This window comes from Taudactylus pleione, unplaced genomic scaffold, assembly GCF_031769625.1.
Source record: "Taudactylus pleione unplaced genomic scaffold, aTauple2 ptg000173l, whole genome shotgun sequence".
Classification (NCBI taxonomy): Eukaryota; Metazoa; Chordata; class Amphibia; order Anura; family Myobatrachidae; genus Taudactylus; species Taudactylus pleione.
This window is the reverse complement of record NW_028284575.1, coordinates 6,398,569-6,426,519: the sequence shown is the minus strand read 5'-3', so window position 1 is coordinate 6,426,519 and position 27,951 is coordinate 6,398,569. Positions and strand designations below refer to the sequence as shown.

General features: G+C 44.3%; 1 protein-coding gene across 1 annotated transcript in view; it reads left to right on the top strand.

The window, feature by feature from the left end:
- The window catches only part of LOC148521211 (aldehyde oxidase-like), an 84,919-nt gene that overhangs the window by 38,064 nt on the left and 18,904 nt on the right, over positions 1–27,951 (top strand). The window contains exons 15-26 of the mRNA XM_088475523.1: positions 899–1,061; positions 1,151–1,225; positions 4,832–5,001; positions 6,769–6,895; positions 8,129–8,251; positions 10,548–10,644; positions 11,201–11,325; positions 13,343–13,476; positions 16,598–16,685; positions 16,907–16,993; positions 20,297–20,488; positions 21,632–21,859. Of these exons, the coding sequence (XP_088331649.1) occupies positions 899–1,061; positions 1,151–1,225; positions 4,832–5,001; positions 6,769–6,895; positions 8,129–8,251; positions 10,548–10,644; positions 11,201–11,325; positions 13,343–13,476; positions 16,598–16,685; positions 16,907–16,993; positions 20,297–20,488; positions 21,632–21,859 (1,609 nt within the window). The remainder of the gene's footprint in view (positions 1–898; positions 1,062–1,150; positions 1,226–4,831; positions 5,002–6,768; positions 6,896–8,128; positions 8,252–10,547; positions 10,645–11,200; positions 11,326–13,342; positions 13,477–16,597; positions 16,686–16,906; positions 16,994–20,296; positions 20,489–21,631; positions 21,860–27,951) is intronic.

The window sequence follows — 27,951 nt, the reverse complement described above, 5'->3', positions numbered from 1 at the left end:
TACTACCTCCTCGTTTATGCTAGAGACTCCCCCCACTACTACCATCACCTCATCGTTGACCAAAACCCACCGAGATCTGACACAGAACATCCTATAAATAGCTGTGCTCCCTGTGTGGTCCCATAGACAGGGTTGTCAGCGCTGCTTATTATACAAGCGCCGCTGTGTTCATCTCGGCGCCAGCGGGTAAGAAAAGGGGGCGGAGCTACCACTCTGACATAGTTACGGGTCCACTCGTTACTAATCCTCAATGGTGCTCCGACCAATCGGCTCCTATGTCTTTAAGAAATGACAGGAGCTGATTGGTTGGTTGGAGCACCATTTAAGATTAGTAACGAGTGATAACAAGAATATCACTGCGTTGGTAAATGAGGCTTTAAAATGACCATGTTGTGAGATAGAAACTATAGGGATCATACCCAGTTAGTGAGAAGTGGATGTAGGGAATAGGGATCTTTTATGGAGCAGAAAAGCAGTGTATCGCATACTATATAGTGCAACTGCCCCTACATGTCCTTTGCTACATACAGATATAGGGGTCTATTTACTAAGCAGTGTTAGGAGACTGAAAAGTGATAAGAAAGTGATAAGGTGCCAGCCAATCAGCTCCCAACTGTCATTTTTCAAACACAGCCTGTGAGATGACAGTTGGGAGCTGATTGGCTGGTACCTTATCACTTTTCACTCTGTCTCCTAACACTGCTTAGTAACTAGACCCCATAGACTCTACATTCCCCTTTGTCATGTGCATCTCTACAGGAGCCTTGTGTGACCATTTCTAGCATTGAGATAAGGCATAGGGACGCACAAGTCTGCAAAAGAACACTTCAGCTCCTGAAACGCAGACAGCATGTTATGGTGATTCTATAGCACTCTCACTGACTTGTTTGCCCCTCAGGCACTGGGATGAGGACATGCTCAGTGACGCCTGCAGGCTGATCCTGGATGAGGTGTCTCTCCCTCCTTCGGCTCCTGGTGGGATGGTTGAATATAAGAGAACACTGACAGTCAGTTTCCTATTCAAATTCTACCTGGAAGTGCTGCAGACACTGAAGGAAATGGTATGTTCCCATCAAGCTTATCTAATGCTTCACTGGCAAAGCAAAATGGTGTAACCCTGGAGCTCTGAGCAAACCAATTTCTTTTTCAGGATCCCAGTAATCCAGATCTCAGTGCTTTGCAGGCGTTCCAGTCATCATCCCACGAACACATCCAGACATACCAGGTACAGTATGCCAGTGCAGGCTGTAGCCAGGTCTGAGTATCCCAGCCTTACCCAACCAAAGTGTGATACCGAGGATTAGCCATTGTGTTTTCCTGCACACTGTATGGTATAATCTAGCAGGTATTATTTCCAAGCAAATGGGGATCTCCATATCACTTAACTCATTGTGTAATTATTGTATGAGCCCTTACACTTGGGGATCACCATATCACTTAACTCATTGTGTAATTATTGTATGAGCCCTTACACTTGGGGATCACCATATCACTTAACTCATTGTGTAATTATTGTATGAGCCCTTACACTTGGGGATCACCATATCACTTAACTCATTGTGTAATTATTGTATGAGCCCTTACACTTGGGGATCACCATATCACTTAACTCATTGTGTAATTATTGTATGAGCCCTTACACTTGGGGATCACCATATCACTTAACTCATTGTGTAATTATTGTATGAGCCCTTACACTTGGGGATCACCATATCACTTAACTCATTGTGTAATTATTGTATGAGCCCTTACACTTGGGGATCACCATATCACTTAACTCATTGTGTAATTATTGTATGAGCCCTTACACTTGGGGATCACCATATCACTTAGCTCATCATTGTGTAATTATTGTATGAGCCCTTACACTTGGGGATCACCATATCACTTAACTCATTGTGTAATTATTGTATGAGCCCTTACACTTGGGGATCACCATATCACTTAACTCATTGTGTAATTATTGTATGAGCCCTTACACTTGGGGATCACCATATCACTTAACTCATTGTGTAATTATTGTATGAGCCCTTACACTTGGGGATCACCATATCACTTAACTCATTGTGTAATTATTGTATGAGCCCTTACACTTGGGGATCACCATATCACTTAACTCATTGTGTAATTATTGTATGAGCCCTTACACTTGGGGATCACCATATCACTTAGCTCATCATTGTGTAATTATTGTATGAGCCCTTACACTTGGGGATCACCATATCACTTAACTCATTGTGTAATTATTGTATGAGCCCTTACACTTGGGGATCACCATATCACTTAACTCATTGTGTAATTATTGTATGAGCCCTTACACTTGGGGATCACCATATCACTTAGCTCATCATTGTGTAATTATTGTATGAGCCCTTACACTTGGGGATCACCATATCACATAGATCATTGTGTAATTATTGTATGAGCCTTTACACTTGGGGATCACCATATCACATAGATCATTGTGTAATTATTGTATCAGCCTTTACACTTGGGGATCACCATATCACATAGATCATTGTGTTATTATTGTATCAGCCTTTACACTTGGGGATCACCATATCACATAGATCATTGTGTAATTATTGTATGAGCCTTTACACTTGGGGATCACCATATCACATAGCTCATTGTGTAATTATTCTATCAGCCTTTACATTTGGGGATCACCATATCACATAGCTCATTGTGTAATTATTGTATCAGCCTTTACACTTGGGGATCACCATATCACATAGATCATTGTGTAATTATTGTATCAGCCTTTACACTTGGGGATCACCATATCACATAGATCATTGTGTAATTATTGTATGAGCCTTAACACTGGCGACCTTGAATTAGAATCAAATTGCAAATAATTCACTACATAGAATAAGCTGCTCGCTGCCGCACGCAACTGAAACCACTCTGATTTAACGGTTCAATTGCTAAAACGTCAAAGCGCCAATAAAAGTATAGTGCAGTGAACTCATTATGAAATAGGGCCCCAAAGGTTATTTATTAAAGTGCAAAACGATTCACATGCTATTTATTGCTATGCACAAACATACGTATTTGTTTGCAGAACTGCACTCTATTGCCACTTTCGCTGTAAGTCTTTTATACGGAATTGGTATGTAATGCCGTCAGACTAAATACCAACGCTAAGAACCCTAACCCTTCCCTCTCCAAGCCCCCCCTGGCCCGTAACCCTAACCCTCCCTTAGTGGTGCCTAACCTACCCTGGTGGTACCTAACCATAACCTCCCCCCGGTGATGCCTAAACCTAACCCCACCCCCCTCCCCGGACCCAAATCCTAACCCTCCCGGGGTGGTACCTAACCCTAAGCCCCCCCGGGGGTTCTCTAACCTAACATCCTTCCCCCGCCCCCCGTGGCTAAGTCCTAACACTGTCCGGCTTACCTTCATTCGGGAAGCCGTCTGTCTAGTCTTCAGCATCGGGATCTAGACTGGCGTCAGGATTTCGATGCCTGTCTTTTGTCCCGCATCAGGTTTTAGATGCCAGGATTTAGTGAGACGGCTTCCGGGCCGTCGCCATTTAGACCGCATCCCTTTTATACAGTTCTTTTGTCACATTGCGGCTGAATATCAGGGCCAAATTAACAATGAGGCGGATGGCGCTACAGCTCCAGGCCTCCACGTGAAAATAGGTCCAGCATTATGACCAGCTGGCTACACAGTCGGCCATAAATCATAAGCATTAAAATTGTTTGTACTAGTTTTCTCAAAAAATTATGGAACTTTTATGCATTTAGTGAGACATCGGGTCTGATAGTGCAGGGGATGTAATAACCCACGTGTCACTGGCCACACCCACACAGCTCTGACCACACCTCCTCATTATAGGTCCTGGAACATTTTCAGCTCATGTGGCCCTTAATGTTGTAACGAAGTGCCACTGCATGGTACAAAGCCTTCTCAATGAGAATACAGATGACTGGTAATTACTGAGCGTATTCTTGTCGGGAGGAAGCTACTCTGCGTTGTACACTAATCATGTTTGTAAATGGGCCCTCACTAACCAGGGTACTGAGGTGAGGAGGGGGCAGGGACAAAGTTGTGGCATGTCTGGTGGCTCCGGCCTCCCGGGGAGGCGTAACCACACCCCTATATACTATGGCCATGCCCACCTCAATGCGCAGCTTCTTAGAAGATGTCCATATTCATAACGAGAAGTAGCCTCACCCCTCACTTGGCCACACCCCCTTTCATGTTGTATTTTAGGCTAGTTTAATTGCCTTCTATATGATTAATGCGCCTTTACTATTTATTAATAATATAGACACATACTGGCTGATTTTATTTTTCTCCTCTCCAGGATAAGCCCAGAGAGGAGACGCAGCCTATCATTGATGGGGCGGGGCTGAGCATTTTAAGTCATTAGGCCCCACCCCTATCACCGCATAATGCTGCGAATAGCAGATCTGTGAGCAGGAGGCAGGGCTAAAATGAAGAGATTCTCATAGATTTGCTTCATACAGGCCCCTCTCCACGGAGACACGATTCCCATCATTACACTGGAAGTGGGTGGGCTGCGGGAGGACCACCCACTCTTCCAGGAGCCCGGGGGACTGCTCGAAAATTTGTGAGTCTCCCAGACACTCTGGGAGAGTAGGTGAGTATGCACAGACTGACTGCATTGTGTATGAATTGTGTACTGTAAATCTAGCATGTAATACTACCTCTATCAGTCCATCTCCAGGAGAATAGGCCAGCTCTGCACACTAGGCGACCACGTCTTACGCTTACGATGTAGACACAAAATACGTCCGACTCTACATGAGCCCCTGTATGTTCAATGATGATCGGAATCTATTCCTTTTACCAGAATGTGCCTGAAGATCAGCCCACACGTGATCCTGTCGGGCGGCCTATTATGCATAAGTCGGGGATCAAGCACGCCACTGGGGAAGCGGTATACACGGATGACATGTCTTGTGAGGATGGGGAACTCTTTCTGAGATTTGTCACCAGCTCCAGAGCCCATGCTAATATTGTGTAAGTCAGGCGTTATAGGAACACTGGGTGACAAAGGGCCACAAAGCTTGTGCTCTTCTTGTGGGTCTCTTCCTGCTTGTTGAATAAGATGGATTTATAACCCTTCAAGAGAACATGAAGCCTGTATTTATGTTGTATGCACAGTACAGATGTACCGTGGAAGCAGGCTGGATTTTTGGTAAGTTCTTATCACTGTGGCTTCAACCCTCAAAGGGACCAGATATAGTAGCCCACAAATTGCGGGAGCTGACTGGATTCCAGCCAAATACTGTAGTCACTAAGTTTAAGCCATTTTTTCCCACTGTTCCCAAATGAGAACACACTACTTCTTGTCCTGGTGTTCCCGAATGGGAAAAAAGGATACGACCCCGTTTGATCCTGGTGTTGCCAGTTGGAAACAATGTTTTTTTTTTTATCGAAATGGCTTTCGAAAATGTAAGAATTTTTTTGTTTTGTATGATATACGTAGCAACAGTGTAATTTTACATAAAAACTCAGGCAAAAATAGGTTAAAGCAGTTAACCTGGTTTTGCTTTTAAACAAATTGCAATCGAAAAGAAGGGATACCTGCGATATTTGCTGAGGTCCCCCATAAATACATTTAGGGGATCCTTAGCATTTGCGAAAATGCTGTTTGATAAATGTGCCCCCACAAGTGGAAACTGGAGTTATAATTGGCTGATTCGTGTTCTTTTTTTCTTTATTTTGAATCCTGAATGATTAAATATCGTATAGCGCTTATCATTTATTATTTCTCCCCATCACGAACATGTGGGAAGCACTGTATGACTATGTATTGCCTTTTCACAGTACCGTAGTTTAGTAGATAATGAACTTATCAGGATTATAGACTGTTTTGCCGCCTGAAGTGGGTCACTAGGAATATATGTGGGCCTTATTTATGGGTTGAACGTATGCGCAATTGCGGGGCATACATATTTTCACATAGTGTATACTCCGGAACTAAGCATACATATATATGGGCAATGCAGAATTGTACGGTATACATTTTTTTGTTGGTGAAATTCGCGCTTTTTTTGTGTACTGTGCATGCACGCAAAATTCGTAGTCGTCTATAACAGTGTAGATTTGAACGCCTTTTGCGCTTAGGGAAGCGCGTGCAGACATTGGCCAAATACAGTAAGATGATGTTTACACAAACGCATCCAATGCAGACCACAAAGCACTTATTCGCCTGTCATCAAGATCTAGCAGCAGTATACCACGATGATCATGCCGGCAGCCGTGATTGGCTGAGTGAGCCTTCCTATTAATAATATTATAATTGTTACTGTGGCTGAGACTTGCCTAATTCTTCTGGGCATCTCCGGAAAGCCAAATTCAAATTCAGGAGTCTCCCAAATGTTCCAGGAGAATAGGGCAGCGTGGCCCAAAGCGTACCTATTATAATATGACGATACACAAGCAGGTATAAGTCATCTGGGGTAGAGAAAGCCATCAAGATCAGAGCACCAAACTCCTAAGGGGCTTAATGAGGGGCAGTCACCGAAAACAAAGAACATGTCTCCAACCTGCACCAACAAGACTTAAAGAGTTGGGGGCATGTTTTAAGCATTAGCCTGTCTGTCTGTTCAATAGCTTGATTTGCATTTCAAAGTGGTTTGTACAAGGTGACAACCAAAAAACCGTCATGTAAACAGATCCCCTCTGATGGTGAATTAAGCGGCAGTTTTACATAAGGGTTATCAAAAAGTTAGAAAATAAAGGAGTAAATTGTGAACATTTATTTTCATTTTTCATGCCTAGATCTTTGGACTTTTCAGAAGCTCTGGCCCAACCTGGAGTATATGATGTAATAACCGCAGATGATATTCCCAGCAATGTGGAGTGTACTCTTGATCCTGAAGAAGCACCAATGCTGGCTCGTGGAAAGGTAAAATATCATGTGTACACAGTTTTTCTACATATTATCATACATACGTGCATTCTGGCTTTTATGGGCTGCTTTCAACATTGTTTAACGTATAACTAACACTTGCCTACGTTTGGGACCTCTCTTCTGGGAGATCCTGGAAGAGAGGAGTAGATGGCATGTGCAGGGGCTGTGATTTGCTCCATTATTACCCTGGCCCCCTCTGCACAATGCTTTTCATAGATAGGGGGAATCCTCTCTATCGAACAATGGGCCTGATTCAGAGCCGAACGCTCTGACCAGAGCGCTCGCTCTGAATCAGGGCCCTCCTACCTGTTCTTGGAGCGGCCTCATGGACGCTCGCATAGCTGTGAGTTACCACCCACAGCTATAGCAAGCGTCCATGATGATGGTCGTGATCACGGTCAAGACCATCGCGACTATCGGGCTTGCGACGCGACACTGCGGTAGGGTCTTGCTGCCGCAAGCCCTGGAGTGATTTTGTCTCTATCAGTAGTGATGTCAGTGGGGCCGGACCCAGACGGTAGGCGTTCCCATGGGAACGCCTCCGTCTGGCAGCCACGCCCCCGGCACACCCACCAAAGGGGACGTGCTGTCAGTCACCATCGACAGCACGCCCCCTTTGGTGCGAGACCCCGAGCGATGGATTCCTCGTCGCTCGCCGGGTCTCGCGCATGCGCACGACGGAGCTCCCTCCATCGTGCGCATGCGCATTCGGGCACCATCGATCCGCTTGCGAGCATCCTGCGCTCGCGAGCGGGTCAGAATCAGGCCCAATGTGCCCTGGTTATTGTCTGCTGATCCCCAGCAATGAAAAGCAGTGATGTGATTATCATTGTTCCTGTGAATTTAGAGCATAAAACAAATTGTATTTCTTCGTTTAAATTGGAAACGACCTCTACGAGGAGTTATTTAGTGATGTTAGTTAGAAATAGTTATTAGATGGTTATTCGCTTATTTGCCTCAGTATTAGACCATCAGCGCTATCACTGCAGAAACAGCAATTCTTTAACAGCCCAGATATTTATTTTATTTATTGTGTGTAGATGACTATGGATTTCCCTCCAAGTAGGCCATGTGTGAAATGGAGAATGACATTATCTTCTTTCCAGAACATGAGACTATTCTTGGAAATGTAATAATTGAATGGAAATTTACTGCCTAGTACCTATTGCAACATTCAGTGACCTGGACCCTCTCATATTGACTTTTTGGATGCTATCTGCATTGCAGGTTTTCTGTGTGGGCCATCTTATCTGTGCAGTGTTGGCTAACACTCCCGCTCAGGCAAAGAGAGCAGCTGACAGAGTGAAAATAGTCTATGAGAATTTGGAACCTGTTATTCTCACAATTGAGGTGTGTAGTAATCATTTAGTATATAATAATTATAATATAATCATCTTTGACTAAAACAATCTGTTAAGGACTGTACAAATATATTTACCACACTTCTAACTTAGGTTCTGATTTACAGATAGGCGTAATGCCAATATTTAAACAATTGAGCGATTATCCGTAAACTGTGTGTGCGTCTAAGTCACACCGCGCATGCGTCAAGGTACATTACCATCGTCACTCGCAGCGACTATTTACCCACAGTGTGAGTGACAGCCAGGGAACGTTTGGCGAGGGTAGCAGGGAAAAGGTGGCAAAAAACGCAGGTTCGTCGCAACTTTTTTCAAGGCAGGTAGCAGCCTTCGTCTACAATCCCATACGCAATAAAATGCAGCGTTAGCGGCCATCTCTGAATAAGACCCTTTGTCAGAATTGTCATCTCCGAGTGTCACAACGACAATCTCATTGAATTAAAATTAAGAAAATAAATTTGCATAACATGACACAGATTATATCGAGAGAATTCCCACTCGCCGAGAGACTCTGCCCCAGTGAGAGCTCATCAGTGCTGGTCAGTGAACCATTTTTATTTAAAAAAAGGAAATTTGAATAATTTGAAATTTGAATAACGTCCGCATGCGCGATACCCGGATATCGGCGGGCAAATCGTCGCTCCGGGTCTCGCTCCAAAGGGGGCGTGCTGTCGATGTTGAGTGACAGCACGCCCCCTTTGGTGGGCGGGCCGAGGGGGGTGGCTGCCCAAACTGAGGCGTTCCCATGTGAACGCCTACCGTTTGGGGCCGGCCCCACTGACCTCACAAGTGAGGTCAGTGGAGAGATTCCGGCTCTGTTAGAGCCGAAATCTCTCTGGGGCTTGCGGCAACGAGACCCTACCACAAGGGTCTCGTCGCAAGTCCGATGGTCGCGATGGTCTTGACCATCGCAACCATCTTCCTGGCCGCTCGCATAGCTGTGGGTGACCACCCACAGCGTTCTAAAAAAAAAAAAAAAAGACTGGCCCTGATTCAGAGCAAGCGCTCTGTCAGAGCGTCCGGCTCTGAATCAGGGCCTATGTACTAAGCCTTGGAGTGAGATAAAGTGGATGAAGATAAAGTACCAATCAATCAGCTGCTGTCACGTTACAGGCTGTATTAGGAGCTGATTGGTTGGTAATTTATCTCCATACACTTTATCTCTATCCAAGGCTTAGTACATAAACACCTATCACTAATAAGTAACTATGACAACTGTCTGTAATAAGATACCAGCAGGGCTTTAGTGTAAAATAAACAAGTGTGACAAACTATATAACAAACCAATCTGCCTATAAATCAGAATGGAGCTGGGGGTGCAGGTGAAGTCTCAGAGGGCCGAGACGGCCCTAGAGCCACATGTTATCCGTCTCTACGGCAATCAAATTTTAGTTGAGGGCTATATTTATCATAAAAGCCCTAAGGAAGGCTAAAATGTATGTTTCTGATGATTATAGAGCATTGCCCTGTAGATCATGGAGTCGCTGCCAGCAATCGCACTGCCAGCTATGAGATTTACTGGGTTTTGCCAGAGATAAGTTTAAGCCACAGGGATCGCACAATCATTGTTCTGTTACCGCCATCTTAGGTTGGCAACCGCAGTCTGTATAGAGTGACTGAAAAAAATTACTTATTTTGCAACTAAGTTTGACATTTCAGTTCCACTATGCGCACGCACGCACACGGGCCTGATTCAGAGATTTCCTTATATCCGATATTTATGTAAATATCTGATGTTTAATGATCTGCACAGGAACAGGAGCTGCACTGCACATGTGCAAATCTGGTCCTGCGGCATCGCTCGCAGTGCCCCAAAAGCTGCAGCATAATTAACACGCTGCTGGCGTTAGAGGCGGCGACAGCGAGCATGTCGACCCCATTTTCTGGGCCTACCGAAGCCAGTGGCTGCATTCTTGGACGCGGCTCTACTGGCCCAGGCAGCGTGATGTTGCCGGACATCCTGAGTAATCTACTTAGATGTCCGATGTTGGTGCAGTTGTTCCGATGCTGCGTCTTCAGACACCGAGGCTGATCAGAGAAGCCGGCAGTGAGCAGCCTAATCACAACGTAATAATAATTAGATAACATGGTTTCTTTATTTCACTTGTAGGTCACATCTATATAAGGAGATTATGACAACCGGTTTTTATCCCTTGATAAAGTGTTTTTGCACGGCCTCACCCACCAAAGCCATTGACCTGTTATAGAGCCGCAGCTAACAAGTAAAGACATTGAGTAGACATTATATAATCACTGATACATTTTCCTTTGGTTTTCCACCACAGGAAGCTATTAATAACAATTCATTCTATCGACCGCAAAGGCAGCTGGAGGTGGGGAACGTGGAGGAAGCATTTCAGACGGCTGACCAGGTGCATGAAGGTACAGTACACGCTGCTGCTATATCTGCGTAACTCATCAAGTCTACAATCTGTACCAGGGCCGTAACTAGGGGTGTGCGAGCAGTGCCACCGTGCAGAGCTCTGTGGGCGGCACCGCCGCTCACCCACAGCCCCTGCAACTGGCTAGCAGGGTGCCTGGAGAGGCCCCCTGCAGCCAGAATCTTTGCAGCAGTGCTGCCTGAAGTGTCCTTCAGACGTGCATACCGCTGTCATTACAGCTCCCAGGAGCATCCTGGCCCCGCCCCATCTGTGTGACGTCACACGGAGGGGGCGTGGCCTGCACTAGGGGGCCGGGACAACTAGTTACGCCACTGTTCTGTATTACCCCATAGTTGATCATTGAATTTAGTTCTTGTTTGGTAATACTTGCAGCTTCTTTGTAAATCTTACAACAAATCTCATGATGGGATTTTTGGTGCTCGAGTACCAAGCAGGTTAAAATTGATTTTACTATTTGGAAACATGTTGCAGTTTATTTCAATACATCGGCTACAAGTGACTGACCATGTGTATGTCCCATCTTGTGGCCATTGCAGGTGAGGTCTACATAGGCGGCCAGGAACATTTCTACATGGAAACCCACAGTATCCGGGCTGTGCCTAAGGGGGAGGATGGTGAAATGGATGTGTACCTGGCTACGCAGGATCCAACACACGCCCAGGTAACGGTAATCTGATAGACAAAGAGAATGCTGTGATCTTGCTGCCTAGATTAAGGAGCTGCGGTCCTGTGGTTCTAGGTGGGACTATTTATCCACAAGGCAAATGTTTTTGTGTAGTGCGTGGTAAGAAATGGTGGTGTCTGTGGGAGAACCAGTGGCCTTTCATTGGAAGTGCTGGTCGAGGTTATGGTCATCTGGCCACCCAAGGGTGGTGTTCTTAGTACATATTCTGCGGAGAGAGACTTACTTTATGGGGCAGGCGGTTTGGTGGTTGAGTTACTGTGTTCCGTGCAGCAAGGTAGAACATTGTATGGAGTATCCTTATAGAGATGCTCTTGTTCATGGATACTGAATATTTTTTTCTGGTGTCTATAGCACTTACATTTTCTATTTATAGTCAATTAGTAGTGTGTAGTACATAACTATTGATGCGGGTGAATCTAGAAGGAGGTGTAGGTTATGGTGTGGGGGTGGGAAGGGGGGAGTAGTGGGGTGAAGTGGTTTGAATTTTATTGGTAAGTGTTATGCTATGGTGAAAGATTAAAGTTATTATTTGGGTGAAGTGATTGAGAGGATCACCTCTCTCCTCACTCCTTACACCACCCTCATAGCTCACCCTGCATTACATATCATATAAATACCCAATCGCTAGTTAACTGCAGCACATCCCGATGAAGTCAATTAACTGCAAGGACTAAACGCGCTGGGCAATTCACACTCTGGACCCCAATTCACCCCACAGACGACAGAGTACTTCACTTTTCTTTCCCCTTCATGCTAGCAGCATCTACCATGATGGAACACTAAAGTGCATTGCATTCCACTTGCAACATCAAAAATGAGCAGTGAGGGAGAACAACGATTTTTTAATTAATAAACGCCGCAACCAAACGCTCCCAAAGTCACACCACCTTAAGGGTCCTCTACACATTCAACAGCCTTTATATCTACTGACACACCAAAGTTAGGGATAATACATTACATTGAGCTACAAAATTGAAGACACTCCACTATATACCGAATATCATCCAACTTAGCATTGTCACTAAGGGGTTTATGTATCAAGCAGTGAAAAGCATGGAGAAGTGAACCAGTGGAGAAGTTGCCCATAGCAACCAAACAACTCCTACCTATTATTTTATAGGCTGTACTTGATAAAAGCTGATTGGATGTTATGGACAACTTCTCCACTCTTTTCACTGCTTGATGCATAATACCTTTTAGTGTTAAGTAACAAGAGCTAAACACATATAGAAACCTTTAAATCAACACCACAAGGTAGGTGTCTCTCCGTCGATCCCACACTACATGTTTGGACAACCAGAGAACCATACCCATGAACACAAAGACCCGCCAATAGTCCTCAGAAGTGAGTATGTCTTCGAGGTAAAGATATCACTCTCTCCCTCACAGAGAACATGGTGGAATGTATTAAACCTTTCTTAAAGAGTGGAAATATGGACAAGTAGAGATGTTGCCCATAGCAGCCAATCTGCTTCGAGGTAGCATTTATCAAATACATTCTATAAAATGATAGGTAGCTCTAAGCTGATTGGGTCTCCACTTGTCCACTTTTAGACTCTTTAGATGGTTTGATACATCTCCCCCATTGTTTCCTACCAGGGCCGAAACTAGGGTAGTGCGACCAGTGCCATGGCACAGGGCATTGCAGGGCAGGGGGCGCTGTTCTGACCTGTCAATTTTCCTGTTTATTATCATTCTCACTTGTAGCTTCCTCTTCTTTTATCCCCAGCATCTCCTGGCCTCCCCTATCTCTTCCCTGGCCCTTCCCCATGAGGCCATGGCCCTTTTTCAGGTGCACTATTTTATGTCCCTATTTAAAAAATGGGGGGAGGCGCCAATGCTCTCTCTGGCACAGGGCACCAAAAAGTCTAGTTACGGCTCTGTTTCCTACCACCAATTTGGCAAAGAACATTTGTGCTACGGGAAAAAAACACTCACATCTCCTGTTAATATCGTGGTCTCGGGTAACCCAGGGCATTTGTGTACTTCTCAGGAACAAGTGAGCGCAGTGCTGAATGTACCCTCCAACCGGATTGCATGTCACGTGAAGAGAATCGGAGGGGCTTTTGGGGGAAAAGCAACAAAAGTAACTCACCTCGCAGCAATCACGGCAGTTGCCGCAAAAAAGTATGTCTTCTCGCAACGATCATGACCTGGATTTGCGTGTTTGCGTGTTTTGTCACAATCTTTACAGTCCTGTAAACCAATATTTTTGTTTAGAGAGACCTGGTAGTGTTTAGTGTATTCATCAGTGGTTCCCAAACTGGGTGCCGGGGCAGGGGTGCCAAGGGCTGGTAGTCTAGGAGATCAAATTATTTTTGGACACCGTGATAGGCAAAACCAATGCTTGTGCCTGCCAATTATAAAATATGGGGACAAACGGATGCACAACCCTGACCACCACCACATAACTGGTCCTGAGGATGGCAGGTAAGCCCTTACTTAATGTTAGAATATTTTATGAATTCTTAATAAGATAGGGGTGCCGTGAAACAAAATGCTGATACTCTAGTGCGCCGTGGAAGTTTGGGAACCACTGGTACACATTTTTTTAATGATTGTATTTGTTTAAAATTGTTCCATAAAGAACTGTGTAACATTGTGGCCTTTGGGGGTCGTCTTATATGCTGCGGTGCTGAAAGTCCCTGAGCCTTTTAGAATGTTCTGAATTTCTGCATAAATATGACCCTAAAAATGTGCAGATCTTCATCAAGGGAAACCCATACATCTTCAGGGCGATTCACCGTTCTGACGATTAAAAACGACGATCATCGAGCCAAATACAGCACGTTAAAAATCCCTAACTCGCCAATCCCAACTATTATTTGGTCGGATTCAGCAAATCGAGGATTTTTAACATTTTGGATTTCTCTGATCCCACCGACCCAGAAATCGGCAGAACTGGGAATTGCCCCAATAACTGGCAGATGGTATAGGCCCGATAAGTCATAAAAACAGAGAGCGCTGACAAAATAAATCATATAACACACTTAATATTTTCATTTATTTATTAATCAAAATGATCCAACATAGAATGTCTTTGTCGAAAAATGTCCCTCCTAAGATGATCATTCCAGTTAAAGGGATAATTAGTCAGGCGTATTAATCAATCGGACGATAATCGGGTGTTTGTTCGGCCTCCCTGCCTCATTTAAAAACATAAACTGGAATCTTCACTACCAAAGTCTGGTCTTTACCACATAGAAAAAGAGTTCTTGGTGCTTATACGGCTGCAAAATAGCTACAAAAAGAATTCTAAAGCTTTCACTGATTCGCTAGTGATTTCAGGACATTGAAAATGGATATTTTGGCTGCTGGACACCCCGGTTTGTCCCAAACTGTATTTAACATTGTTTCTATGTTCTGTTCACCATGTATTCACTTTTCTGTAAGGAGGGATGGGTCAAAATTTGCCCGAGCTGAAGTGCATGACTAGCTAACAATTACCATAAGTGCTTGGTGAAAGTCATTGATGCTTAAGGGGGTCACACCAGTTACTGAATTTACTGAATCCCAGAGATTCACATAAATTTTTTTTCAACAAAGAAACTTAACGTTGGATCGTTTTGATCAACAAATGAGAAAGATGAAAAAAAATTTGTTAGTTAATTTATTGAGTCCTCTTTATCTATTTTTATGACATAGATAAATGTTTCAACACACCTCAGGACATGTGCATTCTTGCAGAAAGACAGAAAATTCTAAATGGTTCACAAACTTTCTAGCATCTCTGTGGGTACAGCATGCTAGGACAGTGGTTAGTATCCCCATTTCGTAGGTCTGATGCGTTGTGTTTGATTGCAGTGAAGCGTGCTTTCTAGGACGTTTGCATGTGCTCCCTGTGTAAGTTTCCTCCAGGTCCTGGTTAGGACTCGCAGTCCAAATATATATTGCTAGGTCAGTTATTGTCTGCAATAAAATTTTTGCTGCGATGGGTTCGGGTGGAATCAGTATGATTTACTGCCGGCTGCATGGCCGGCGGTCCTAATCCCGGCAGCCCGACAGAGGAGGAAATCCCGATTGTCCATTAAGGTAAGTATAGCTAACTTATCCTTTAGGGTGCCTAACCCTAACCTCCCCCCCAGTGCCTAACCCTAATCCCCCCTCTAAGTACCTAAACCTAACTCCCCCTTCCCCGCTGCCTAAACCTAAGTCTCCCGGGGGGGGTGCCTAACCCTAACCTCCCCCCGGGGGTGCCTATCCCTTGCCCCCTTTCCCCTAGCCTAAAGTTGTTGGAGATTGTGGGACCTATTCATTATGTTTATTATCAGAGACCGGGCAGCTCCCAATAATTAACATTCTAACTCGCTTTGAGCACCTGAGCAATTCAACAATAAACCATTTAGTAAAAAGCGACTCCAAGTCCCTAAATTTTCATTATTTTAGTAAGCAGTTCACATTTCCCATTACAAATATAGAAATTGCGATCTGCTCAAATTTATTAAAATAACATTTTAAAACAGTAACGGGGGAGCCCTGCGATAACGCCACCTGGAGATGGCATTATTAGGGCTTTCACCCGTTTGACTGAATCCTGCTCTGACAGGCAGGGCAGAGCCAGGAGCCCGCATCTACAATAAGCCTTGTGTGTCTAAATAGACCACAGGCTGATTACAGTTAGAAAAAAAAATAAAAAATAAGGAAAAAAACAAAACACTTGCCTGTACCCAGGGATCGGTGATACGGTGAGCTCCTCTGTGACTCTCCGGTCAGTTGATCGCTGGGCTTCTGCTCTGTGACCTCGGCATCTGATATGTGCTGTAAACCAGCATATCAGTTTACAGCACACATCAGATGACCAGAGTCTCTGAGCAGGAGCCCAGAGATCAGCTGACTGGAGCCACAGAGGAGCTCAACCGTCCCTGGGTTCAGATATGTGTTCGCTTACAGGGAAGAGGGGGATGATCGCGCGGGAGAGGGGGGGCTAGCAGGCAGCGAATGCACAATAACATTCTCATGGTATAATTTGCAAAAAAATACCCTGAGAAGTGCAGGGAGAGGGTTCGCAGGGACAGAGCTTTCTCGCAAGCTCACATTGCGATTTTGGGGCAAATGTATCACATCCCATCTACATCTGAGATGTCTAAATATGTCCCTAAGTCCCTGCTAGAGGCAAACTCCGCCCAACTGGGCAAAATCACTTTTGGAACATTGTGGCAGCTTTTGCTGGACGGTTGCTGGTGCTGAGTGTATGGCCGCCAGAGTTCTTATTTTTACTATTGTTGAGTGAATTAAATTTTACTTCTAGGACAAAGCGTGCAGTTCGCTGCGTTCTGGAGCGTGGCGATGACATGTTAATCACAGGAGGACGCCATCCACACCTCGGTAAATATAAAGTAAGTAGGCAGTGAATAATAATTTATCGTATTATAATACCATGAATAGGATGGCAGGCGTACGTAAATAAACTGAAGGATGGATCCCGGCATTTAGTCATTACTGGCCGAGGAATGTTGTCAGTTTAGTTTGGCAAATTACTAATACTGACGGGAACAAGCTGAGGTTCTAATTAACAAATGTATTTAATAAATTGTGGAAACGGTCTCCTGTCTTGCAGGTGGGCTTTATGAATGATGGTCGTGTTACCGCCCTGGATGTGTCTTATTTCAATAACGCTGGGTCAACTTCTGAGGACTCGATCCTTGTAAGTTCCAGTACGCGGTGATTGTCATACCTATATTTGCTTCGTTGTCTTACTTCAGCATGGCAGTAACAAGAGGTGAGAGAGTGGTGCCGCCTCCCAAGACCTGAAACTGCGCCCTGCAGATCTGCCAGAGAGTTGCCCGCACATCCTTAGGATGCTCCGGGAGCTCAGTTTCCTGGTTCCACTGGTTGCCCATCCCCCTCTTTATGGCTACATGATGCCACTTGTGCTGGGGGTTTGGTGAGAAAGATAAATGGGAATTATGCTGCCCGTCCACTTTTCGATGCGGGGACAATGGCACGATTACGACGCCGTCGTCTCAAGCGGGGTGAAGTGCATACACTGAACGTTCAGACGTTCAGTGTATGCAGATCAATCATCCCCGAACATGGCAACCTGACAGCGGTCGTCAGGTTGACCGTCATGTTCGGGCGATGATTGATGTTAAAAACTGCCAGTGGGCGCGCGCATCGCTGGTCGTTTTTTCAAATTTTTCTGCCCGATTTGCGGGCGATTACCAAGCGATGGAGCGATAACGACGGTCGTTATCGCTCAATCGCTAGGTTTAATCGCCTAGTGGATGGGCAGCATTAGATAACCATGTCTAGATAGACAATAGATGTTAGACAGGCAATAGGTCGACAGGAACAAAATGTCGACATGGATAAAGGTCAATAGGCACAAAAAGTTGATGCAACAATGGTGTCACAGGCGCTCACTCAATTGGGGACTCTGGGCCTGATTCAGACCCGCTCGCAAGCGGGTCGATGTTGCCCAAGTGCGCATGTGCACGACGGAGGCTGCTCCGTCGTGTGCATGCGCGAGACCCGAATAACGACGGCCAAGCCGTCGTTAAGGGTCTCGCACCAAAGGGGGCGTGCTGTCAATGGTGATTGACAGCACGCTCTCTTTGGTGGGCGTGCCGGGGGCGTGGCTGCCCAGACGGAGGCGTTCCCATGGGAACGCCTACCGTCTGGGTCCGGCCCCACTGACATCACTAGTGATGTCAGTGGGAGTGCATTTGGCTCTGATAGAGCCAAAAGAACTCCAGGGCTTGCGGCAGCGAGACCCTACCTCAAGGGTCTTGTCGCAAGCCCGATGGTCGCGATGGTCAAGACCATCGCGACCATCATTTTGGCCGCTCGCTATAGCTGTGGGTGGTCACTCACAACTATGCGAGCGGCCAGGAGGCCGCTGCAAAAGTAGGAGGGACGGCCCTGATTCAGAGCGAGCGCTCTGTCAGAGCGTCTGGCTCTGAATCAGTGCCTCTATCTTTTGGCTGCAAGACCTAAATGAAGAAAATCCCTTATTCTTCTATTACAGTAATATAAAAAGGGGATTATGTTAACACATGCAGAAGGTCTGTGCCTAAATGTTCCTCTCTGTATGTGCTGAATAACTGTGAAATGTTTAACCAAAATAAATTGAGGCCAAACACAGTCTTAATGTAAAAGTCCCCTTTATTGAGTCCCAATGCTCATGGGATTTTTTGTATAGTATACAATATGTGCACTTGGATACAGATACTTTATTGGCTCTGCGTAAATGAGTGGGGGTGGGTCGGTGGGTACCTGGTGGTGGTGTTGGATTAGAAAGATCCAAATGTTTAAAATGCTAAAGGTGGTATATAAATGGAGACTGGCTGGGTGGTGAGGCATCCCTCACCCCCAGAGTGCAAGTCGTTATGTTCTTGGAGTCGGTAGGTAGATGTCCGCAACCTGTCGACAATGCAACAAACTCCCTAACGAAAGCCACACAGCCGACACGCGTAGGTGATCCACAGACACTCCAGTGAGTATCAAAAGGGACACCCAAACGACACCAAGTCTCCTCCCTAACGAGGTGAGTAGAGCGCGCAGACACCCCGGAGCCCCATTCCCATCAGGACTCTGCTATCTCGCGATAGCACTGTGCTGGCCGTCGGACGGAGATTTGGAGGAGACTACAGGGACCAGGCTGGTGAGCGGCGGATGTGCGCTCACCGGAATATGGTCTGGATCATCAGGAAGAAGACAGAAGACTTCAATAGGTGAGGCCTCATCAGAGACTTTGTTATATTGTCGACAGGTTGTGGACATCTACCTACCAACTCAAAGACTCACCTCGTTAGGGAGGAGACCTGGTGTCGTTCGGGTGTCCCGTTTGATACTCACTGGAGTGTCTGTGGATTTCCTACGCGTGTCGGCCATGTGGCCTTCCTCAGGGAGTTTGTTACATTGTGGACAGGTGGCGGACATCTACCTACCAACTCAAAGAACATAACGACTTGCACCCCGGCTGGAGGTATGCCTCACCACCCAGCCGGTCTCCATTTATATACCACCTTTAGCATTTTAAACATTTAGTGTGGATATTTCTAATCCAACACCACCAGGTACCCACCCACCCAACCCCTTACTCATTTACGCAGATCCAATAAAGTATCTGTATCCAAGTGCACATATTGTATACTATACAAAAATCCCATGAGCATTGGGACTCAATAAAGGGGATTTTTACATTAAGACTGTGTTTGGCATCAATTTATTTTGGGTAAACATTTTACAGTTATTCAGCACATACAGAGAGGAACATTTAGGCACAGACCTTCTGCATATGTTCGCATGTGTCCCTTTTTATATTTTTTTATAGGCACAAAAAGTTGACCCAAAAATGGTCGACACTAATTTTTTTGTCTTCAAACCCTTTTCTCTAACCCTCCCCTTGGTGCCTAACTAACCGTCGGGATAAGTGCCCGACCCTATCCGTCCCTTCTATTGCCTAACCCTAACCCTCCAGTAAGTGCCTAATCCTCCCTTCTAGTGCCTAACCCAAAATGTTGATAATTTTTGTGTCAACCATTTTTGTGTCAACCTTTTGTCCCTGTTGACCTATTGCCTGTCTAACATCTGTTGTCTATCTAGACATTGTCTACCTTTTTACTGTCTTATCTATTGACTGGGAGACGCAGTGCCCATTACCGCCCATTATTGCCCTGCTACGTCTCTGTACTTTAGGGTTCAGATATGAGCTTCCCTCTGACTGAATGATGTTTTTATGGCTTTTTTTTAATGGTAAAATAGAGGTCATGGACTAGATTTACCAAGCGGCGGCCGCTGCAAGCTAACAATGAGTGACTAAAACGCCAATAATATTGAATGCAATGCCAGGAGTGTTTTACATTTAATATTATTGAACCCGTTTGGGGTCAGAAGCCCTGAGAATTTGGTCGGGGCGCAAAAGTAAATGTAGCCCCCTATATCTCCCACACATACCTCTACGATCAGTTTCACGGGTACTTAGAGCTCTATTACTATTTTGCAGGTGATAGAGGTTAGTTTAATGAATATGGACAGTGCCTACAAACTACCTAACCTGAGATGCAAAGGAACAGCCTGCAGGACTAACCTACCATCAAACACTGCGCTCCGAGGATTCGGGTATCCGCAGGTTGCGTTTGTAACTGAAACATGGATGAGCGAAGTATGTGTTAAGACTGGGCTGCCGCCAGAGAAGGTTAGTGGCATGTACTTAGAGGAGGAGTAAGCGCAGTCTCTCCCTTCCATTGCATTGCATGATACAGGGACCATGGGGTACAACTAGAACACCTCAAGCCTCCCAGCCAAATTAATCGGTATGATTTACCGCCAGACCCATGCGGTTGGAATCCCGACAGCGGCATCCCGGCAGAGGAGGCAATCCTGATCGTCAAAGGTAAGTATATACTGACCTATTTCTACCCCCTAACCCTCCCTTAGGGGTGCCTAACCCTAACCTTCCCCCCCAGTGCCTAACCCTAATACCCCCTCTAAATGCCTAAACCTAACCCCCCCTTCCCCGCCACCTAAGTCCCTCGGAGGGGTGCCTAACGCAAACCCCCCTTTCCCTAGCCTAAACCTCAACCTCCCATGGGGGTGCCTAACCCCAAGTCCCCCCCGGGAACCCTAAATCTACCCCCCCCCTCTCTTTTGCAGCTATCCATGCTCGGCGCCCGGCGTCCCTTCGATCAGGATGCCGGGCGTCGGGCTCCCGGGGTATGTCTAATGACAGACGTTGGCATATCTACGCCTGTCTTTAGACCCTTGCCGGGATATGACAGTCAGGAAGCCGGCTGTCTGGATTAGGTCCGCCGGCTTCCCGACTGCATACCTTGCATTTAAGTGTCTCAGACGGATAGGGAAGTCAGCTAAACAGAGACCCTACGCTATTATTGGCTATAAAGTCCACACCACAATGGATGCCAGGTAAGTGGCCCATCTAAGGTGCGTGAACACAGACTACTCTGATAATAAACCTGTTCTGAATTTTTTGGCTATCCCCAATGATATACAGTAGGTGCCTATTTATTAAAACATGTGTACTAACTAAAAATCTTTATCTCCGCTTAGTGTAGCAATGCACACATTACTAGTCCCCATTTCCAGGTATAGGGTAAAGCCATAAAGGGTGGTTTTGCAAACTGCCCTTTTTTTTGGTGTTTTTCCACCTTCTTACTTCGGTTCCTCCCTTTGGCGCAGGAAATAACAACATTCGCGGAGATGATGCACTGCGTTCAGGAATGTCACCACGGCTTCCTGCATGCTATTATAACATTGGCGCTCTTGGCTCTTGCTTTGTCACCTCTCCTCATCCGGTGAATGTATCTGATTTTTTTATCAGGTGAGGGAGATAAATCTGCACCGAGGAATCGGCCAGACGCACCTGAAACAGGAGATAGACGCCAGAACCCTGACCATGTGCTGGAACGAATGCATGGAGAAGTCCTCTTACCACAACAGACGGCTGGCCATTGAGGAATTCAATCAACAGAGTTACTGGAAGAAGAAGGGATTGGCCATCATCCCCATGAAATTCCCCATTGGCTCTATAGTGAAATTTTTTGGCCAGGTAAATGTTTTTGTGATTTTCAGCTAGCGATGACTCTTCTGTGTGCAGTTGTCAAGGACCCAAAAAGAGGCATTCCCTGATAGATTAAGAACCGTATTCGATATGGGAGCAAAAAGTCCATGCTGGACTTTTCACTCCACATTGGAGATTTTCTGGGGATAAAGTATCGGGCGCTTTATCCCCGTATTCAATTTAAAATGAGCGAAAATGGACCCGGCAAATTAGGATCGTCGAAAAAAACTGGAATTTTCGGGAAATAATTGTAGGACCCCCCTAAAGATGTCCAGACCTGGGGGATCACTATAGGTACCCCCGTTTTTGCCTGCAGAAGAAAGTCGTGTTTTTAAATAGCCGCGGCAGGTGTTTTTTTCCCAACATTGAAGTGATGCAGAAGAGCATTTTTTTTTTTTTAAGTGATCCCATCAAATTTGGGGTACATGAAAATGGGTACTAGCATATTTTTTTAAGTACCTAAACTAATTTTTTTTAAATTCTGCAAAAATGCACCTGCCGCTAATAGCCTATTCTAGAAAACACCTGCCACATACTTACAGAATACCCCTGAACCTATTGCGCTATTTTTAAACAGTGTTCCCCATATTTTTTTTTACCCCAAAATTAATTTTTTTGGGGTGTCCCGATTTTCTTTTTTACACATTTCGTTTTAAGGGGCCATTCCCAAGTGTGCAGGCTATTTTTTTTAAAGCCTGCACCCCTAAACTCCATTTCTGCCCTTTTTATCACCTGCTAAAGGGAAGTGAAAATGTATCCCCGTTTTTTTCTATTTACTTATTGCACCATCTACAAAAAAAAATGGGAATTTTCAGGAAATGTGTCTGGGACCCCCCTAAAGATGTCCAGACATGGGGGATCACTATGGGTACCCCCATTTTTGCCTTCTGATGGTAGTCGAGGTTTGTAATAGCTGCGGCAGGTGCATATTTGCGGCTATGAAATAGGGGTGAAGAATAGCACTTTGGTTTTTTTTTTGTTAAAATAAATATTCCTATCAAGTTTGGGGTACATGAAAATGGGGGTAAGCATATTTTTAAGTCCCTAAAGTTATTTTAAAAAATTCTGCAAAAATGCACCTGCCGCTACTCTGCGCAATGAAGAAAACACCTGCCGCATACAAGGGAACCCCTGTGGATTTAATTAGTCTATTTTAGAAGTGTTTTTTTTTTGTTTTGTTTTTTTTACCCAATAAAAAGGTAAATTTTTGGGGGGGTCCCAATTTTTTTTTATATATATATTTTTTTTTACACAGTTTATTTTTAAATGACATTCCCAGGGGTGCAAGCTATTTTTTTTAAGCCTGCACCCCTAAACCCCAATTCTGCACTTTTTTTCGCCATGTAAAACATGGTGAAAACTTATCCCCGTTTTTTTTCAAAGACTTTTTGACCCTGCGAAAAGTCTTTGAAATTGAATACGGGGATAATGGAAATAGGCAAAAATTTATTGCTGATTTCGACTTTTCGCAGCCTAATTGAATACCCCCCTAAGTTGCATATCTGAGAATCATGGGTCCTCAAGTATAGTTTCTAGGACACCACTGGGGGCTCACAAACCCCAGGTTGTGCCCCTCTCCTAATGATTATAGGGCTGATTCTAAGTTGGTAGCAAAGTGAAAAAAAAAAAAAAAGCAAGTAAGTTACTAGCCCTTTTTTTTGCATTGCTCACATCTCAGAACCAGGCTCTGTAAGTGGTAAAGTATAATAGCAGGTAAATCCGCTGGGCATCAGTGTGTATAAAACTGTGAATTAATGAGCAAATTAATGTAAAAGACATACTTGCCTACAGATGTGCCCAGCTACATCGTTGCTGTGTACGCAGCAAATTGCTTTACGCATGGCGCGAAGCATGCACTGTGTTCCCACCTGCGCCTCCATAGGATTGCATGGCGCGATCGCAGTACGCACTATAGCTTACCGTATCGTATGCAGCTGCGGGCAATCGCATGGCGCGATGCGCTGGACACATCTGTACTTTTAGTTGCTCCTCTACAGGAGAAGCCCTGAGAGGAGATGCAGCTGACCACTTCAGAGGCGTGGGCCTGACTCTTCACGTCAAACGATGCATCATTTTAGACCCAACCCCTCCAAAAAGACCTGCGATTCCCGGTATTATCTGCCCACTTTACTAGGAAGTGGGCGACCTGCGGGAGCGTCACCTACTCTTCTGGGCATGCGGGGGACAACCTGAAAAATTGTGAGTTTCCTGCAACTTCCGGGAGAGTAGGTAAGTATTGTAAAGAGCAAAAAAAGCAAAGCCACAAGCGCACAAATCATTTTTACACATTAATGAACAAATGAGTGTGTGTTTGTTTGTTTTCCCATGAACAAGGTGCTAGCACTCAGCAGGAAAGGCAGCTCCCAAACTATTGTAGGTGTACACAGATGCTTATTTTATTCATTTCTGAGTTCACTGATTTCTCTCAGTTTACAGAACTAGTTATGTCCTGTCCCCAATATTTGGCTTGATTTAGAATTAGACTGACAGCATAACTGCTCCTACTTTTCAATCATTTTTGTAGATGTGAAGATGTTTATTGTAGTACAGGTTGAGTCTCCCATATCCAAATATTCCGGAATACGGAATATTCCGAAATGCGGAATTATTTTGGCATAACTGAGATAATGAAACCTTTGATTTTTGATGGTTCAATGTACACAAACTTTGCTTGAGCCACAAAATTATTGAAAATATTGTATAAAATGACCTGCAGGCTGTGTATAAGGTGTATACTGTGTGTATATTTGGGTCCCATTCCCAAGATATTTCATTATGATTTCCAAATATTCCAAAATACGGAATATTCTGTTATCCAAAATATCCCTGGTCCCAAGCATTTTGGATATGGGAGACTCAACCTGTAGTAGAATTTGTTTGGTAAAACTAATAAAAATATAACGATGAGATTACAACATGAACAGATGTAATACAATGCAAACATAAAACATAACTGAATTCTGAACTGTAGCAAACCTACCTATTGATGCTGTGCTTAGGGGAGGATATACTGCGCCACTTAGCTGATACCATGTGAGATTTAAAATGGAGACCTCCCCTGTCTTCTACCCAGGGTGCATTGGGAAGATTGCTACGGGGGCCTGAAAGGTTCAGTTTCAGCTGATATTTGCTGGCCACTCAGTGGAGCTTACACAGAAATGAATGCATATAAAAATTACGCTGAAGGCATGGCAAGTTGCTGGCATCACAAGGGGGGTGCAGGTCGCACCCGGGTGTCACCCGCCGAGGGGTGACACCAAAGTGCCAACTCCCTCCTCAGTGACAGGAGCTGGGTGCTGCACTGTAGCATTACATGCAGAACTCGGCTCCTGACACAGTGAGGGAGCCGGCACTGAACACAGAGTGGTCCCCGGGGGCAGTCTGCACCTCCAGGACTCCTGCAGTGACTGACTAAAACAGGGGTTTGGCCTGTGAGGCCATGCCCCCTGTCAATGAGGCCACGCCCCAGCATGTGAGGCCACATCCTTTTCCGGATTTGCCGCGCGCACTACAACCCTCCCAGGTGGCTACTAGTGCACGTAAAAATGGTCCATTCAGTGGGCGTGTTATGTGAGTGTTATGGGCGTGTCATGCAAACGGATGCGTTCCCAGACGCGCAGCCACAAGCACAGGAGGCCATAGTCAGACGTAGAACCTGCACCCGCAATAGGGCTGGTGCAGTTTTTGTTGGTGCGGCCAACTGTGGCACATAAGGATGCACCAATCGGTCTTGCAGCATGCACAGGCCCTAAAAGTGGGCGCCTCAACCCATGCACATTTGACCGCACAGGTGTATGCAAGGGAAGGAGTTAATATTTAATTTGTATAAAAACGGGTAACCGCCAGGAGCCACTGTGTTTTTATTATTTTTTTTTTTTATCTCTCTGTGCCAGTGGGGGAGGGGGGGCCCTGACAAGATTTTGCTATGGGGCCCACAAAGTTCTAGCTGCGCCCCTGTGAGAGGAGTGGACCCGTGACGGGGAATGCACACGGGCTCCCTCCTCTCTAAAAGACGCCCCTGTGTAAATGGTTCTGAAAAATCACAACTTCTAGGAGTAGGTGACTCTGGCTAATACTATTGTACATGAGAGATTTGCCCAGACTGGTAGATGCTGCAGTATAAAGTACATGCATATCCAGTCCTAGATGGCTGATTTATCATATATTATTGAGAGCCAGCATCCGCACCTGATGCCGGGAAGCAAAGATACTGGATGCAAATACTGATTTATGTAACCGTACAGGATACAAGATGGAGTATGAAGGGTAACAAAAATGATTTACATATTTGTACTAAGAATATTAAAATATAGGTTATGTTATAGGTATATTATTTTATTTAAATTTTTTTAAATTGAGTACATTTTTATTGGAATTTACAAAAACAAAAAAACACCCAATACAATCAATAATAATAACATATTATTATTTTGGTTTTACATTTTGGCTATGGGGAAATTTGAACTTCGTTGTATGTATGTACTTTGTATGAAAAAAAGAAAAAGAAAACAATCTTGATTCAAAAAGAAAAAAAATAAACACACACATAACTGTTGGTGCACTCTTCCAGCAGTGGGCAGTGTTGTACGATTTTCACTAAACAAACGTTTCTGTGATTCATAAATTTGCAAACCGCTGAGTTGTAAAACTGCTGCCTGTCGATGTCCATCTGTTTTATGGCCGTTATGTACTGGAGTGATTTTTTTTTTTTATAATGGGATTTGACCAAATCACTATAAAATTACCATAAAACCACTTTTAAATCACCATAAACTGCTGCATCTATCAGGCCAATGAGAAAGTGAGGAATGACAATACATTTATAAAGAGGGCAATAATTATAATATGGGGAAATACTATATGATCAGTATACTAGGAGGGAATTTATTGTATCATTTTATCAAGAGATTGCAATATGATTTATTAATTATATTAAAGGGGCAATTAATTGTAAAATAGGTGTAACATTTATTATTTTATGATTAGGGCACCATTTATATAGCCATAAAATAATAAATGTTCCTCCACCATAAAAATAACTTTTTAACAACAAATATTAATACTTTATTATAATAAGTAATATTCATCTCTTAATAAAATGAAATAATTATATAATGATACAACAGTATTTGTCCCATTAGAGAATTATCAATGTTTTTTTTGTTTTTTTTTAGCTACCTCGTCTCACAACTACCTAATTTGTTTTAATTTTTTTATCAAGTTTGATGGCAGGTCTGCAGTGGTTTCTAAACCCGCCGCTTAGTAAATCTGGGTTTTGTATACTTGTACTGGTAAAAATGTATCTAATCTATTCTAAAGTTTGATTTCTCTGTGGTTTTGCAACTGGTTTGAGTTCAGTAAATGTGCGGGATGCCATCACGCCAGTAAAGGGGCCTATCCATTAGCAGATGTTTTTCTGACCGATGAAAGACAAAAGATATCTATTGAAAATTCCAGTGACTGTGCTGAAAGATATCTGTCATGTACATGACAGATATTTGCAAAAGACGAACGATGAACGATTTCGCATGACATCATTCAGGGAGTGGATTTTTTTCTCTCCAGTGCTTTGTAGCTGCTGTTAATATCGTTCGTCGTTTACCGCATATAAACTATATTAGAAATATCTGGCAGCGATATGCGATAATTGACCAACATGTTGGAGAGACGAAAGATAAAATTTATCGGGCACGGGAGTGCGCATCTGTCAGGGCCTATCCATTAGCAGATAAATTGAACGACTGAACAATATATCGTTGAGTCATTCAATTTATCTGCTAATGGATAGGCCCCTTAAACCGCAGCAAACCCGCTGGGAATTCAACCTTGCAGCTTAGTAAATTTTACCAAGAGAAAAAACAGTATTAAAGGTAGCGCTATATGATAATTCAAAAAATTCCTCTATCCCTGGATGCTGCAGCTGCTGCCAACAAATACCAGTTAGTGTCCTGGTGAAATAAGGAATTATAAAGCACAAATATAAAGCAGCGCTTGTAGCATACAATTTAATAGGGAAAAAAATATTTGTACATATATTAATCAAATATAATATATAAAATGACATATGTAGTTACAATCAA